The 18528-nt window shown below is 28.9% G+C and overlaps 1 protein-coding gene across 3 annotated transcripts in view; it reads left to right on the top strand.

The window, feature by feature from the left end:
* LOC136082228 (dynein regulatory complex protein 11-like) overlaps positions 1 to 18528 on the top strand; it is a 96215-nt gene that overhangs the window by 39128 nt on the left and 38559 nt on the right. For 2 of the 3 annotated variants that reach the window (XM_065800787.1, XM_065800789.1), the window contains 3 exons: positions 4550 to 4749; positions 7295 to 7379; positions 7646 to 7732. In XM_065800787.1, coding sequence (XP_065656859.1) covers positions 4550 to 4749; positions 7295 to 7379; positions 7646 to 7732 — 372 coding nt within the window. The remainder of the gene's footprint in view (positions 1 to 4549; positions 4750 to 7294; positions 7380 to 7645; positions 7733 to 18528) is intronic. The other variant, XM_065800788.1, reaches the window with a different exon arrangement.

The following is an 18528-nucleotide window of genomic DNA, read 5'->3' as shown; positions in this document are numbered from 1 at the left end:
CATTATATATAATGTATAAAATATGTAAGCATATATTTATTTATCACCACAGCATAAACTAAATTAAAACTATAAAAAAAATTTTTTTATATACTTTATCACAACAATAACAGTTAAAAAAAGCACACATCTATTTTTTTGCATAATATATATATATATATATATATATATATATATATATATATATATATATATATATATATATATATATATATATATATATATATATATATATATATATATATATATATATACATACACAGGGTGCGGAAAAAGTTCCAGTACAAAAGTATAATTTAAAAAAGTTATCTGTATGGTGTTTTCTTTCAATATATAGTGTGTTTTTAGTATTCTTCCTTCGTATTCTTTTAGTATTTTTCAGTATTATTTTGTTTTAAATTAAAGTGTAATTTGTTTCTCGTCTTGCACAGGAACTTTTGCTGTTTTGCTGTTTATATTTTTGTATGAGAATTTTTTCCCCACCCTGTTGTGAGATTTCGCAAACTCTGTAGTAGCTCTCAGAGATGCAAAATATCAGAGTACTAACAGTGCCATGTTGTGCATGGATAGTGTCCCTGTTCATACTTTTGGTGTGCATTGTTGAGGCCACATTTGGAACCCTTTGTTACAGCTTAGGGTTCATCAATTGTATTAAGGCAATTGCTTGGACTGTTATATAGTGTACTGAGTACTATCTGTGCTTTGAGTCAAGTTCTTTAACAAGTTTAAAAATGACTAAAGTACCAAAAACTATAAAACTCAGTAACCCATTGTCTTCACCAAGTTCTCTGAAGCTATCATTCACAAGTATTCGTGGTCTTTGAAGTAACTTTGAAGTCTTCTTCTGTTGCAAAATTAACCAGACCTGCTTGCTCTTTGTGAGACTAATTAGAGTTCGGCTGTCTCATCTTGTGGTTTTATTGTTGATGGTTATCTTCCTTTAATTCATAAAGGCTCCAATAGTCACATTTCGCCTGTGTATTTACATACATAAGAATTCGCCCTTTTGTTGGCAAACTAGTTTTGAATCTACTGACTATTCTTTTATGTGCTTTTGTTTAGCACCACTTCACTGTTTTGCTTTTCTCTTTGTTCTATATCACTCTCCTTCATGACAAGACTGCACTCTTTTTGATGTTATTTCTGATCAATTTGACAAAACCCTTTTTTCTTTATGCTTCAGCCAATATTGTTGTTGTTGGTGACTTGAATGCTTATCACACTGAATGGCTTGGCTCTAGTGTCAGTGACTCTTCAGGTGTTAAGGTCCACAACTCTTTCTTAATCTCTATCTCAAATAGTTAACTTTCTAACTCGCTTTCCAGACAATTTGAATTATTTACCTTTTTTACTCGACTTATGTCTTGTTTCTGATCCTAATCAGTGCTCAGTTTCTCCACATTTACCCTAAGGTACTTCTGGTCATGGTTTGATCCCTCTAAAACTGCTACTCATTCTTCTTCATCATCAAAATCCCCTTGTTATTGTACCTTTTACAACTACCTTAAAGCTGACTGGGACTCTTTCTTTTGTCTTCCTGCTGACAAATATGCTTCTTACTTAATTTCTTGAATTCTGGCTGGCATGGAATCTTTTATTGTTTTATTGTTTGCTGAAAACTTCTCATCGATATCATCTCTAGATATCAATAGTTGCGTTCTGCCTGATATAACCGACAAACAGGTTGATCCATTGCTTGACATTCGTGTCACTCCAGCTTCTGTATCTAAAATGATTTCCTGCTTAGACTCTTCTACAGCTTGTGGTCTGAACAACATACCTGTTATAGTCTTGCAGAAGTGTTCTCCAGAGCTGTTGTCTATATTTTCAAAACTATTTGACAAGTGTTAATCAGAATCTTGTTTTTCAGCCTGCTGGAAAACGGTAAATGTTATCCCTATTTTCAGAAACTCTGAAGAGTGATCTGACTCCTTTAACTAATGTCCCATTAGTTAAAGGATTCAGATTGTAGTATAAAAGTTTTATTTGATGGACAGTACTCTTCCTGTAACTTCAGGGGTTCCTCAAGGTTCTATACTTGGCCTATCCTTTGCCCTATATTCTTTTTAATTTACATTAACGATCTTCCATTTATTCTCACATGTAAGATGGAGTTGTTTCCCTGATGATACTACCATTATGCGTAAAAAGGATCTCACTTCTGCTAGAGCATGAAGCTCACAGTGACTGGTGAACTTTAATTCAGATAAAAAGTTTTTTTCAGTTAATATTCTAGATTTTCCTATATTTATCAACAGTAATATACTTGAAGAGTCATCTACCCTTCATGGATTAACTCTTACTTCCAATTTTTCTTGGAAACCATATATCGAATCCATTGCAAAATTAAAATCTGTTAAGGTTGTATCTCTTTATCGTGCTCGTCACTTTCTTACTCCTGATTCTATTCTTTATCTCTATAAATCTCAAATCTGTTCTTGTATGGAATACTGTTGCCCTATCTGGGGTGGATCTTCCAATGATGCTTTTTCTCTTTTAAACAAGGTGTAAAATTGCATTGTAAACAAAGCTGGACCTGTTCTTGCAGCCAACCTTGAACTATTATCACATTGCAATGTTGCTTTTTTTTTCTTTTCTATAAATACTATAATGAGCACTGCTCTAAAGAGCTAGTGCCTCTTGTGCCATCTACTAAAATTCATTCTCATGTTACTTGTCATTCAATTAAGTCTCATTGTTATACTGTGAGTGTTCCTAGGTGTTCCAAAAATTCTTAATCATCTAGTTTTTTTCCTTTAACATCAGTTCTTTGGAATTCGCTTCCTTCATCTTGCTTTACTTTGCAGTCTTGAAAGTTGTCTGTCAATCGTTATCTTGCCCTATAAACTATATCTTTTCTCTTCCAGTAACTTCCAACTCTAATAGCGGTTGCTTGTAGTAAGCATTCAGGGTTGATGTTTGACTAAGGTCAGGGTTGGATTTGATAAAATATAGCTGGGGCTGGGTACCAGAGCTGCATAAACAATAATACATCCTAAGTATATTTTTTTATTCAAAATTCATGTTATATTTTGTATATATATGCATATATAAACATCATTATGACCAACATGATCATCGTAGTCATCATTACCATCATCATTATCATCATGATCATGATCATTATCATCATCATTAATGTTATCATCATCATCATCATCATCATCATCATCATCATCATCATCATCATCATCATCATCATCATCATCATCATCATCATCATCATCATCATCATCATCATCATTATCATCAGACTTTAGCCTTCCTATTTTATGCTGTTTCTCTAATCATAGTCATATCATGCTTAAACAAGATATCATATCTATTACAATAAACCAAAACTTATTCTTACTTGCCTTCTTATTCAATAAGTTTTATTCTTTTACTGTATCTGGTGCTTAATGCTATAAAAACTTTTTTTAATTCAGTTTTTTTCTTTGCACATCAAAAAAACCTAATAACTCTTACCCATCTTCATATTTTCTTTTTTTATAAAACCTATAACTTTTTAAGTCTTCAGTTAACTGTTTCCTAGCTTCTTAACCTATTCTCTATTTTAAAGTAACTGATAACTTAATAGTGATTGCTTGGTTGCAAGTAAATTAGAGTTAAAAATATAAAAATGAATGCCAGTATTAAATAAATAGTAAATGTAAGTATAAAATAATATATAAAATATATATATATATTTTTTTAGCCCCAGCTGTCAACCCTTGTTAGATCTTTTAATTTTGCTGAGGCTGGGGTCTAATTGCTTGCAGCCTTGTTGGAAACAAAGATGTTTATATATATATATATATATATATATATATATATATATATATATATATATATATATATATATATATATATATATATATATATATATATAGATATATATATATAGATATATACAGGGCCTAATCTAGGAAAAAAATTTGGGCGGTGGTACACCCTCGTTCCAGCAAACGTTAGCAGAAAATCGTTTTTTTTTTTGCAAAAATAAACAATATTTGCCGTAAAAATTGTTTTAAAAAAAATTAATTAATTTGGACGACACCCAAATATGATTGACGCTATCAAATAGAATAGCTTCTGATATATATGTGTATATATATATATATATGTATATATACAATGCGCTATTTGATTTAACTTTTATTAACATATTGGGTTTGCAAAAAGTCTTACTTTTAGCTGGGGTCAGGGCGCCGGTAACTAGTTGCTTGCAGCCTTGTTGGAAGTGAAGATGTTGAAATTGTGGAAGTTCTTTTGACCCCTCTACCCAATTTAATTGCAATAAAGTTTAAGTATAATCATTGTAAAAACACTGAAAAAAAAATGAATATTCATTATTTAAAGGAAAAATCAACTTCTGATTGCACTGATAAAAACATTTATAGCAAACTGAACTGTGGAAAAATTTGCCTAAAATTTAGAAACCTTAAATTTATCATTGATCTTGAATTGTATTTTACGTTTGAACATAGAAATTAAAATTTTAATGCTAAATTATATACTGATGAACTAAAAGCTTTTTTTTTTGCTTTTAATTTTAATTTTTTTTTAGAAACCTGAAAATGAGGATAAATCTGAAAATGCTGATAAATTAATTAAACTTTGCGAATATAGACGTAGTGTAAAGAAAGAAAATATATTAGAATATGAACAGGCTCTTGTTGAAACCAAAGAGAAGATAAGAGATCTTGAAGGAGTTGATATCAAAGAGAAGTTACAGGATCAAATAAGACAGTGGTTCATTGAAAGTAGGTCAGTTAAAAATGATTTATTATTTATATAATAATGTTTCTAATAACTTTGTATTATAGTAACAACCTGGCAGATCTCATATAAGTCTAGGCAGTTTGTTGGAAAAGTGGTTTCTCATCCATAATTTTGAGGATAAAAATTATTGGTTATTCATGAAAATGAAAATCACTGGTTTTTCATGAGGATAAAAACTTGTAGTTTTTCAGAATTATAAAGATGAAGTTAAAACTAAATGCCACAAACCTTTAAGTAGTTATAGATTGAAAGTAATTTTGAAAAATTAAAAAAATAACTTAAAAACTGTGTTGTTAATATTATCATATACAGCGGTGGCCAAAAATTAAAGACCACTCATTTTTTAGTTGGTTTCTCTTTAAATTAAAATTAAGAAGATTCTAATTGACATATTAAATTTTTTTTTTAATATCTTGTTAATTAAAACATACGGATTAAAGTGGTATAATTTTTTTAATCTAATTAAAAAACTGATGAGTACTTCTTTAAATAAATTGGACAAAATTTAACAACCACTTTCAAATCTTTAATTTGCACTTATTAAAAATAATAATGCATTATTTTTTTTAACTGTCTTAATTGCTTATTACGTTGGCTATAAAATAAAATGTCGAAACCTGAGTTTCGATATAAAATAAACATTTATTTTTTGAATTGCAATAAGGATATAAAAATATTGCAAAAATGTGTGCAAAGATCGAAGATAAAGATAGATACACGGCTCTTGTATTAAAAGAAGAAGGCTATAGCATCAGACAAATAGCAGAAAAGCTCCGAAGGTCTCACCCTTGCATTATTAACATAATTCAACGATACAATGAGACCCGGTCAATTAATGATCGTCATAGGACTGGACGCAATAAAATTTCAAATGACCGTGATGTTCGCTCGTTAGTGAGATTAATGAAAGAAAACAGACAAGCATCATCTACAGACTTGTCTACGAAATGGACACTGTCAAATGGTCTGAAAGCAAGCCCTAGAACTGTGCGAAGGGTCCTCCAAAATTTAAATTATTTATGGCGTGATGCTGCAAAAAAACCACGCTTAAATAAAAAACAAAAATTTGCTAGGAAAGAGTGGTGCAAACTACATAAAAATTGGTCAACAGATCAGTGGAGCCGTGTGGTCTTTAGTGATAAAATGAATGTTGAGGTAGACAACAGAAAAGGTCGCGTAATGTTGCGTAGACTTCCAAGCAAACGGTTCAATGAGTCATGCATTTTGAAACAAACAAAACAAGGCAGTGGTTCAATAGGCATTTGGGCCTGTATGAGTGCCTGTGGAGTTAACGTTTTTCATTTATTCGATGGTAGACTCAACAAAGAAAGGTACATCGAAATTTTGGAAAACTCACTTATTCCTAGCATTGATTTATGGCAGTTGCAAGATGGATTTATTTTCCAGCAAGATAATGCGCCGTGTCATAAAGCGCATGTTGTTAGCGATTGGTTCAATTCTAATAAAAGTCAAGTGCTTCCATGGCCTGCCAATAGTCCAGACTTGAATCCAATAGAGAATTTATGGTCGTGGCTTGATCACAAGCTTGGTAAAGAACAACTTTACAATTTGGAAGATTTGAAATCTTTTATCTCTCATCATTTGAAAAATGTGCCTGATGAAGTAATCAAAACTTTAATGAATTCAATCCCAGAACGAGTGCTTGAAAACAAATGGAGGAACAACACGTTTCTAAATTATTTTTTTATTGCTTTTTGAAATATTTTTGAAACTGGTCTTAAAATTTTGTCCAATTTTTTTTCCCATTTATATTTTTTACTAGTCAGTTTTTCAATTTTTTAACATTATTTTGTAAAAAAATTATAAATTCTTTTATAATAAATATAAAATACAATAAAAATTCTTTCTAAAAATGTTTTTCTTTTTTTAATACCTTTTTCCATAATAAAATTATACTAAGGTTAAAAATAAATTTTGAAAAAAAAAAGAGTGGTCTTTAATTTTTGGCCACCGCTGTAATGTTAGTATTATCATATAATGGTTATAAATATCTGTGCGTGTGTGTGTGTGTGTGGGGGGGGGGGGGGTAAGGGTGTATGAGGGGAGGGGCAATGCATGGTTAACAATACCAACTATGAAATTTTATTCTTACTATTTACTCTTCTATCTGTTTTAGGGTAACTCTAAAACTACAAAAAAAAAAGATTAGAATGTATCAAAAATAACGATCATAATTAATATAAAATAAAAAGCAACTGTCATTATATTAAAACATTTGTAAAATTGATAATAATATTTGTAGCTATTCAACCATTATTTTGACTGTATCTAATGTGCTAGCTTTACTTAATGATTGTTTACAATTAATTATCCAACCATCACAATGTTTTTAAATTGCACTTTCAGTGATTTGCAGATATATAAAGTTTGAATCTCATAGATTTATATAGTTTGAATTTTATATATTTCGATAAATCACTTGACCATATATGCAAAATGAAGATATGTATAAAAATACAAATTATTATTAAGAACTAAAAACAATTAATGGCACCCATTTTAATTCTAGAGATGCTACAGGTAAATTCCCAGAGTATCCATCAGAATCTGAAGGTGGATCAAATGCAATATTTCAAGTTAAAGATTTGGTTGAGGTGATGTTTTTATTATTTTTAATTTAAAATAAAGTGCAATAAATAAAAGGTTACTTGATGTAAACAGAACTTTAGAAATATACGTCAATAATATTTTAATATCATATTGTTATAATTTATTATAATTAAAGTATAATATCATTATATTATTTTTCTAAGTTTTTTTTTCTTTAAATGTGTTTTATATTTTACTCTGAATATATGGTATTAAGGTGTATGAGGTATGTGTCTTTAAACTTTTATGTGTTTTTAAAATTTTTCGATAGGAAGTAAAACCCAAAGAAAAAGAAAAAAAAAAAGAGAAGAAAAAAAAAGGTGAAGTTGAAAAAGAAAAAAAAGATAAAAAAGTAAATGTAAGAAATATTTTTACTTTAATTAAATTGTATATATATATATATATATATATATATATATATATATATATATATATATATATATATATATATATATATATATATATATATATATATATATATATATGTATTTATATATATATGTATTTATATATAAATGTATTTAAATATAAATTTATTTATAAATAAGTTTATTTATAAGGAATATTTTTACTTTAATTAAATTGTATATATATATATATATATATATATATATAATATATATATATATATATATATATATATATATATATATATATATATATATATATATATATATATATATATATATATATATATATATATATATATATATATATATAGGGTTGAACTGGCTTGAAAAAACAGCCAGGGGTATTTGGTCTTGGTGGCCCATTTTATCATGTTTCTATTATTATCTTTCATTATTCATATTTAAATACACACACAGATATATATATATATATATATATATATATATATATATATATATATATATATATATATATATATATATGTATATGACTTTTTGACTTTTGTAAAAAAAAAAAATTCCTGTGTCATAAATTGATGAACTTTTGTTAGAAAACATCGAAAACATGTTCAATTCCTCTAGGTTGTAAAAAAAGGTCACCCCACAATTAAAATTGCGAATCGTCATTTATTTAATCTTGTTACTGCTACTACTAATACGTGTGGCTTTGCTGAAAATCATTTAACCCTTGTATAGATTAGAAGTGTTAAGAACTTTAGAACATTTTGTGAAAATTCCAGAATATTTTAGGTGGCTTTTTAACATTCTGGAACAATTTAGAAAATATTGAACAATTAAGAATATTCTAGAACAATTTAGAATATTCTATAACAATTTAGAATATTCTAGAACAATTTAGAACATTCTGGAACAATTTAGAACATTCTAGAACAATTTAGACTGTGTAAATATAGCTGCTTATCTAATTTTATAGTTATTACAGAAGCAACAAGCCTAGTGATAATAGCATTCAAAAGAACAAGGATGTCTGGAACAATAATCTGGTAAAATTTGAAGACTCTCATATAGACGAATGGTCCCTTTGGAAAAATATTCACTGGAAGTGCAGAATGTTTCTCCAAAAGCAAATTATTGGACACTACCATTTCCTTGGACCAAAAATCAAAGGAAGAAAGGAGGGAATAGAGGAAATTTCCAAAGAAGTCATCAAATTGTGGAAGAATAAACTGAATTTTCCTGCTGTATCTAATCAAGTTATATGAGCAAAGCTTGATAAAATACTGAAATGTTATAATAAGTGTGTCAAGCGGGGAAGCTACGAACCCCTTGATGAAAATTTTGATATTACTAAAGTGGATGGAACTTGGTTATCTTCCAAGAACAAGCGATTGTACCATCTCCAAGTGGAAAACTAAAGAACAGTGGGATACTCTACAGGCCAAGCGGCCAGTAAAGAAACAATCCATCCCTCTAAAAGACAAAAATTTTCTAATAGGTCTTCCAACTCATCATCTTACTATCCTAGTTTTAGTGATTCTGAATCTGAGGCTGACGACACTGAATATGAAAACAATGAAGAAGAAGACTACTCCTACACCAAGCAGAATACATCATAAAAGCAAAATTGCAGTCAACTTGGTGACCTACACAAGACTATAAACAAACAAAGTTGCTAACATATGCAAGCAATTGGCTCGTGAAGGCATTGACATCTCAACTCCATGTCAATCAGCTATTTACAAGTCAACAATCAATGAGGCTATTCGGCTGAAAAAAGAAATGATTGAAAAGTTGCATATGGAAAGTTGGTCTTTACACTTTGATGGCAAGCACATCAACGGAATCGATTATTAAGTGTTCGTCCTTAAAAATGAAAGAAGAGAAATCAAATTGGATGTCCTGGGCTTGGTAGATGGCAGGGGGAAAACTATTGCTCAAGAAATTTCTAAAATCCTTGATGAATTTTGCCTATGGAATTTAATACAGATAATTGTTGCAGATACCACCAGTGTTAACACTGGAAAAAAGAATGGTGTTGTTGTAATATTGCAACAAATGTTTGCAGTGAAACGCATCAACAAACCTCAGTTTATCAGTTGTCAACACCATGTATTAGATAGAATCCTCCATTTGGGGATGGATGAAGAACTTAGAAGTAAAACACAATCGCCGAACATCGAATATCCAATTGTATCTTAACTGTTGAAGTAGTTCGAACAACTGAAAACACAGTTTGATAACGGAATAGAAGTAATTCTTGAAACACCAGGCTGGAGAGATGATATGAAATTTTTATTTCGTCTCACTCGAGTGTTCTGTTTTTTGATGAAAAAGAACATTTCCCATTGATCAGGTTTCAGAAATTACCCAACATCAGCAATGCGAGGTGGAATTCCGGAGCTATACTAGCAATCCTGGTCTTCATTTTAATTCCTTCAACAAGGACAGTTCTGTAGAGAGTGTCGATTTATCTCATGGCTGGGCAGACCATTTGTTTATAGACCAACTGTACAACGAAAACGACTTGAATAACTTGGCTGAACATTTGAATTCATAGTAGTACTTATGTCAAAATCAATTTTGCAATGGCGGGGTGAACTTTTTTCAAAAGATATGCAAATAATAGTTCATTTCTTGCTTTTTATGTAAAAGTTCATCAAACTACAGTACACAGGAACATGGGGTTGAAAAAAATTCATAACCCTCTGTAGAAATTGAAACTATCTTTACAATGCCATCAGTAGAAAACAGCGACAGCCACAGAAATAAATGCAAATCTTGCAAAAAATGTATTTACAAATAATGTTTGTTGGTATGAAAGGTATTTATGGTGAATTGGTACTTCTTGAAAAAACAGATGTTTTTCTATTAAAAAAAACTTCCTTCGATAATTGTTTTAACAACGAGTTGAGAAGAAAGGTTTTAGGTATTATAACTAAAAATATACTATATCTTTAGTTATAATACGTTAAACTACTATAGCATATAGTAATTGATTAAAACAATTTTAATGAATTTTTTTTCAAACCATTTTTTTCAATTTCAAATAAAAAGTTTTTGTTTATTTGCAAAAAGTATTACAAGGCTAATATGTTAACTGTCAATCTAAATTCCATTTGAAGCTGGTCTTTTGTTACACTAGCATCAAATTTCCTGAGCAACCCACTGAGGCGCTGCAATTAGGGATTGCCTGTTACCTTATACGTTATACTAACTTTACAGTAAACTTAACCGTATATATGGTATACTGAATGTTAGTATACCATTTGGTATACCTATATGCTTTTATTTTTGAAATATTTCCAGACTGACTAATTTAATAATTATATTTAATAATTTTAATATTTTTTGTTTTTTAAATTATTATAGTTTTATGCCAATAAATTTTTATACCACGCTGTTTGCGCTGCTACTACCAGGCTGTTTGCGCTGCTACCACCACATTGTTTGCGCTGCTATCACCACACTGTTTGCGCTGCTATCACCACACTGTTTGCGCTGCTATCACCACACTGTATGCGCTGCTTTTTACCTTTTTTAAATATTTTTGCTTTTTTTTTTATTTTATGTTTTTTGTTTATTTTTTGGATTTATGTTATCTAAATCAAATAATAATAATTACTATAATTATCATTGTTACTATTTTTTTAAATTATTTTATTGTTAATATTATTTTTAACAATAGCAATAATGGCAATAAACAACAACAAAGATTGGAAAAGATTGATAAATCATATGCAAGGGTGTTTTTCCATACAGAAGTACCTTTTACATTAGCTGATTTTTCTGTTTGGAAGCAACATCATGCAAATCTTAGGACTGCATATAAGTCTCCATCTAGTAAATGCATTAGTGGGCGTCGTTATAAGGATGCATTAAATGATGAAAAATGTTCAATAAAAGAATACGTTGACAATTCTGAATATGTAAGTATAGTGACTGATGGTTTTTCAAACATTAATGCAAATCATCTCATTAATTATTCAATTCATGTTGAAAATAGGACAGTGAAACCAATTGCTTACACTATTGAGCCAACTGGTCAGGAGCACAGATTGGCGTTAATATTCCAACTTGCATAGAAAATGTAATTATTGAAGTTGGTGTTGATAAGGTTACAAGCATTGTAACTGATAATGCCTCAAACATGAGAGCTGCATTGGATGTTATTGAAAAAAAATATCCAAAAAATATTTTGTAATGGTTGTGCAGCCCATAGAATCACAGTGAGCCATAAAGACCGCCAGGTCCAACTTTTTCCCACCTTTAATTTTTTTTCATATTATGATAAGTGCTGGTTAGATATGTAATTTTTTTGTATTGGACAAATCTAAAGTCGATTAGAAGTAACCTAAAAACTTATTTTTTTTACCCTATTTACCAAGTGATAAAGTTATGATGATATTACCTCTTTTCAAAAAAAAAAAAAATTTTTCAATTAATCTTTCATTATCCTTCTTAAAACAATCCTTATTTTTTCTTACTAATCTTAAATTGAAGTGATTTAAACTCCTTTTACACCATTATAGCAATAATTAAAAAAAAAAAAATACAACAAATGCAACAAAAATAACACAACTACTTTATATAACAATATTTACATCTTATCTAAGCAAAAAGTGGCAATAGCAGATTTCAATCGTTTAGCATAATCTTTGTGTTCAATCCTTCGCTTGTATTGAGACCAACTTGGTTTGAAGGCACTATGAACAGCTTCTCCAGTCTGTTCAGCATCCCAGAGAACAACAATTAAACTTCATAAATGGGAGAATATGACAGACAACTATATGGACTTTCCAGGTAACCTTCAGCTCTGTATTTAAATGTATCTTTGCATACTGCTGTAGGTCACAAAATGATACTTTAAACTCTTCAATAACTGAAGAAGCATTGCTGCTTAATTCATATCCAAAGGTGCACTCTTTAACCTTTCCAAACTTTCTGAGGCAATGAACTATAGGCAATAAATTAGTTTGAGATGCTAACACATCTCTCTCTAAAATATCTACTTTTTCTAGAAGTTTATTGGAATTGTTTCCATCAGAGCCTATCCCATGATAACCTCGAAGTAAGATATAACGTTCTTTGAGCCAATTTTTAAAAAGAGGCGAATGATCTAAGAGTAGTCTACCAAGTAATGTCACAATCCCTATAAGAAGATGTAACTCTAGTGGAGGGACTAAGTGATTAACTACATCTTCAGCATTTTTATCTAAATAAACAAGTCGAGGACTAATACCATTTTAAAAATCTTTTATCTCTTACTGCTTTGCTCCATTTTCAACAAATAAGTTGTACCAATGATCAAAAGAACCTAATGTTCTTGAAGTACCACTTTCTAAGGAATATTCACCTTCACACCACAAGCAGGCATATTTACCTAAATGAGAAGACAAACCAAAGATGCTGTTAGCACATTTTAAGTCAAATGCAAGGTGATATGTAACATTATCCAGATTTAATCTACTCAAGATTTTCTGCAAATTTTCATTGTCTTTGCAAACATCTTCAACAATAGCAAGAAATACTACATATCTTGTTACAATTTTATCATTTAAATAAAGTTATCTTGTTCTATTTTATATTTAGGTTCAATTTCTTCTTGTAATGATGTCATCTAATTACATTATTCTCCACAACATTAGATGATCCCAGATTCTTACGGAGACTTGATATCAGTTTTTTTGTTTTATTTTTTGTCAATTCCAGTATAGAAGTTAATTCTATCACTGTTTGAAATGATATCTGATTAAAAAACTTTCTAGAAGATTTATTGTCTTCAGTTTTATTAGTTAAAGTTAACGGATTTCTACCTTAAAGATAAAGTATAATTAATTGTATGTATCTTTAACCTACCCCTACTTTAAATTTACAATGCAAACATTTGAAAAGGTTGTTAGCAACCTATACAATTGCTTAGTTAAAAGCCTAATATCTACTGAGTGTTTTATATGTGCATTTAAGTTTTATCTGAACATATAAACTCTTTTTAATTATTTAAAAATGAAAATAAAAACTTACACACCTATAAATATTTTAAAGGACTGGCCTCTCTCAATGCCTTCTCGTTCCATCTTGTTTTTTATTATGCCTGAAGCAACTTGCTCACATGATGTGGGGATCAAGAGTTTCTGCCAAATTAATTAAATTCAAAACAGCCTGACTAGAACAGTTGTTATGACATCCTGAAGAATAAAATTTACTCTTAAATTAATATACGCCTAAAGGTTTTTTATTGAAGTTTATAAATGAATATTTGATAACTTTTAATTTACTTATCAAGTAACTTATTATTTAATTTTTAACCTCTTGCAAGGAGAGTAAAGCAGCAGCTGCACATACTTTTTTTCAGAGATTCAACATCTTTTGTATTAACATGAGATGATTGTATAAGATCACTAAGCTCAGTACTACATTTAATTCTTGGTCTGTCAACCTAATTCAAAAATAGTACTTTATAAAAAATCTATATCTTTATATGTATTAATCATTTAACTTAAATAAGTTTAAAGTCATATACTTGGGAAACTTTACTTATCCAGTTCGAAAGATAAGTGTTTGATCCCTTTTCCAGCAATGTTTCTTCTACAACTTGAACAAATTACATCTGGACAGACATTAAACTCTGCATTGTACTCAGGCCATATATAGGCCGGGTGAATAAAAATGAGCAATTGCTTTTGCACATAAATAAAAACTTTAGAATTTTGCTTAAGTTTTTACTCACGTAAAGCTGAGCAATTATTGAGTAAATTTCTTAACTTTACGTGAATAAAAATTTGAGCAAAACTGCTAAAGCTTTTATTCACTTTTCGGTATACTATATGATAAACTGTATATTAAATTTTTAGTATACCATAAACTAGCAATCCCGAGCTGCAATGCATCACTAGGCATTTTTTTCAAAATTTCTGCAAAGTTTTTTGGATCTAAACAAGCTAAATTAACATATAGACTATCATGCTCATAAAATCGTGTTTTAAACTACTGATTACTTGCTCCATAACCATGTTGTGAACATTTCAAGTAGTTGATTGGCTCTAATTCTTTTCTTTTTCAAACCAAACTTCAATGAGAAGATTACTTTTTCCTAGTTCACTGTTTGCAAGTTCTGAGAAATTTGTAGCTGCTTGAAAAATGGAATCAAAATTGCTTAATTTATTGATACTGTCTTTGAACCATCTCATAGGCTTGTAGTATATTCATTGTTGTTGGCAAATATTCAGATGATTGCATTGCATGCTTAAACACTTTTAAAAACAATTATGCCATAAAAATAAATTCAAAACTTGTAAAGGATTATAAAAGAGCTTTCTCTCTGTAACAAACATCATTATTGAATTTGATTGATGTAGAAATACCATGAATATGTGTAATATGTCCATGTACAAAAAATCGATAACTTGTGTTTCTTGATCAGAGGTTTTGATGAAAATATTTCCAAATATCTTAGTAAGAACTCTGTCTTTCACTGATTTATAAGAGCTCTGTCTTTCCCACCAACGGGTTTCACCAATTATAGATATATAATTCAATTTGCTAAATTTGTGCTAAACATTGAAGTGTAAATATGATCCTTGCAAAAGTAATGTACATATGTTCATTAAAATAAAGAAATGTACATGTGTTCAAAGGCCAAATAAGGTAATGACTTTAACTGCTTTTTAGTAGTTTACCTATTACCAAATTAAAGACATGGGCGTAACACCATACATGAATATGACATGAGGAAGCTGTATTAAAACAGGTATTGAATCCATTGTATTGAGCATATTGGAGGCTCCATCGGTGGCATTGCCGATACATTTACTTTTCCAGTTGTTGATGTGCAATCGGCTATCGATATTACAGGTTCATGTACAACTTCTGTTATATATCGAATCACAATAGAACACTGATGCTGTACATTAATATCTTGTGTGGTATCGATTTGAACAATAAACATACTGGCTTTGTCAACAAGCAGAAGAATCTCCAAAAAATTCCCATGATCTGCACTGTCATTAAGCAATGTGTACTCAGACTTATCTGCACCTGTGTAGCTCTGTAAGTCCACACTTACCAATAATTCTTAAAGTTTCTATGATTTTTTCTAAAATTAAACAATTCTTTTTAATCTCTTCACCATGTCAGCGCATATAAATGCTTATAATATCTTTGGCATTGATTTTTAAAACATATGACTCTGTGCAGGCTGCATGAAGTGCACTGCTTTCATGTTCTGATATTCTTTGATAAATATGCTTGAATTTGTAATGTTATATCCAGTAATGAACGTTGACTGATCTGAGGCTTTGCTAAATGCCAAGAAAAATAAACAATACAATTAATTTTAACGTTTAGATCAAAATTGTTTTGATTTAGATGAAGTTTAAAAAATGATTTCAATAAATCTGCTGACCTCTTGAGTTTCTTCACTTGGCTCGTGTTGATTACTGTTCAATTTATAGTGAATGTCAGAGTTAGGGTAAGAGGTCGCATTGACAGCATTGTTATCAAACCTATCCGCTGTTTCAATTTGAGAATTATGTGCCTCTGCCTCATCAAATGATAATAGTAATACTGCATCAGACACATTGCAAATTGGATGGAGATCAGTAATTATTTCTGTTGTTGCTACATCATCCATATTGGTGTTAACAATTGAGTTACTACTAAAAGATATTGCAAACATGTTCGTTAACTTTTTATATTTCTGGGCATCATTCTCTAAACGTATTTTCTTTCTTATTTGTTCTTTGTCAGCACCTTTTTTTCGTTTATTCATTTTTCTGTGGGGTAGAGTATGTATGCCGGAAATAAACTAAAATAATTTGAAAATTCAAAAGGTTATCTAAGCTAAATCATGAAGTATTGTTAAACATTAATTATTTACCAAATGATGATAAATAGTATTTGAGTTTCGAATACTAAAGATTTTCAAAATTATTAGACAAATAAATTCGGGTTGAACCATAAAGTCATAAGAAAATAAATTATTAATGTTTGTTACACATAGTACAACAAACATAAATAGTAACATAATTTATAACAACAAAATATTATCAATAATACCAACCTGTGATTTTTCTGTCAGTAAACAATATACAAATAACAATAATTTGAAAAGCTACGTAATGGTAAAATAAATAGTTTAACATTGTTAACTAATTTGATTTGTTTACATTAATATAATACTACTTTGGATCCGATCAAGATGGCCACCAAAATTTATATAATTAGCAGGCAGTTGTTCAGTCCAAGCCTATATATATATATATATATATATATATATATATATATATATATATATATATATATATATATATATATATATATGTATATATATATATATATATATATATATATGTATACATATATACATATATATATATATATATATATATATATATAGATCTATAGTTTGTTGTCTTTGGAAAGAGCGGAAAGAAAAAAGCGATTCTTACGCCAACACATATGTCACTTTTAATTACTTTTGACTTTCGTCCAACATTTGCGTGTTGGACGAAAGTAAAAACCATTAATTTAATTGAAAATAAATCGTTTTTTAAAAAAACCACAAAAACGCAAATTTAATTGACCAGAATGTTTTAAAAACATACTGTATGTTTTTAACAATATAAACAATGTTTTTATTTTTAATTTTTTTAATAAAATGTTTTTATTTTTAATTTTTTTAATAAAATGTTTTTATTTTTATTTTTTTTTACTGTAAATCATGCGCGTAGTGTTGACTATCTTATAGCCTGACTCGCAAGGGAGTGCTGCTACATCGACTGACAAATAGCCTGACCCGCAAGGGAGTGCTGCTACATCTACTATCTTTTAGCCATATATATATATATATATATATATATATACATATATATATATATATATATATATATATATATACATATATAGATATATATATATATATATATATATATATACATATATATATATATATACATACATATATATATATATATATATATATATGTATATATATATATATACATATATGTATATATATATATATATGTATATATATGCATATATATATATATATATATATTTATATACATATATATGTATATACATATATATGTCTTCTTTAAACACAAAGAGGTGTCAAAAGCCATTTTTACCACAAATGGTGTAGTTATATGTGTATATATATATATATATATATATATATATATATATATATATATATCAGTCATACTGATATATATATATATGATATATATATATATATATCAGTCTTCTCCGATTAGCAAGCGCTAATGCTCTCAAGCCATTTCGGGCTTGCCCATAGGCCTGCAAAAATTTCGGTGAGCACCTGACAAAGCACTTGCCAAAGAAAAGTGTGTTTTTTTTAATTGCAACTAATCTTTTTTGTTCATCAAATAGTTTTACGTATCGTAAAAACACTTTTATGTTTGAATTATTATATTTAAAACTCACCGAAAATGTTCATTTAGTATTATTAATACAGTTGTAGTTTATAACAGGGGTGTTTTTACTGGGCAAAATTTGTTTTTGTGTGAGTCTATTATTCTATTTGTTTAGTAATCTATTAGCTTGAGTTTATTTCATGACATTATTTTTCTTTACATTTTCACAGGAATATGTAGACATTAAAACAAAACACACTCAAAAACCTCATTTTGTCTCTATTTCAGTGACTTTTTTTTCTATTTTGCTTATTTTTTACTATACTGTAACATTTTATGTCAGAAGGTGTTTCAAATTTTATTTTACAAATTTTTGAGATATCTTCACCTGAAAAACCCAAAAT

This window comes from Hydra vulgaris, chromosome 07 (assembly GCF_038396675.1).
Source record: "Hydra vulgaris chromosome 07, alternate assembly HydraT2T_AEP".
Lineage (NCBI taxonomy): Eukaryota > Metazoa > Cnidaria > Hydrozoa > Anthoathecata > Hydridae > Hydra > Hydra vulgaris.
The sequence above is the reverse complement of the archived record's forward strand: the minus strand, read 5'-3'. Positions and strand labels throughout refer to the sequence as shown.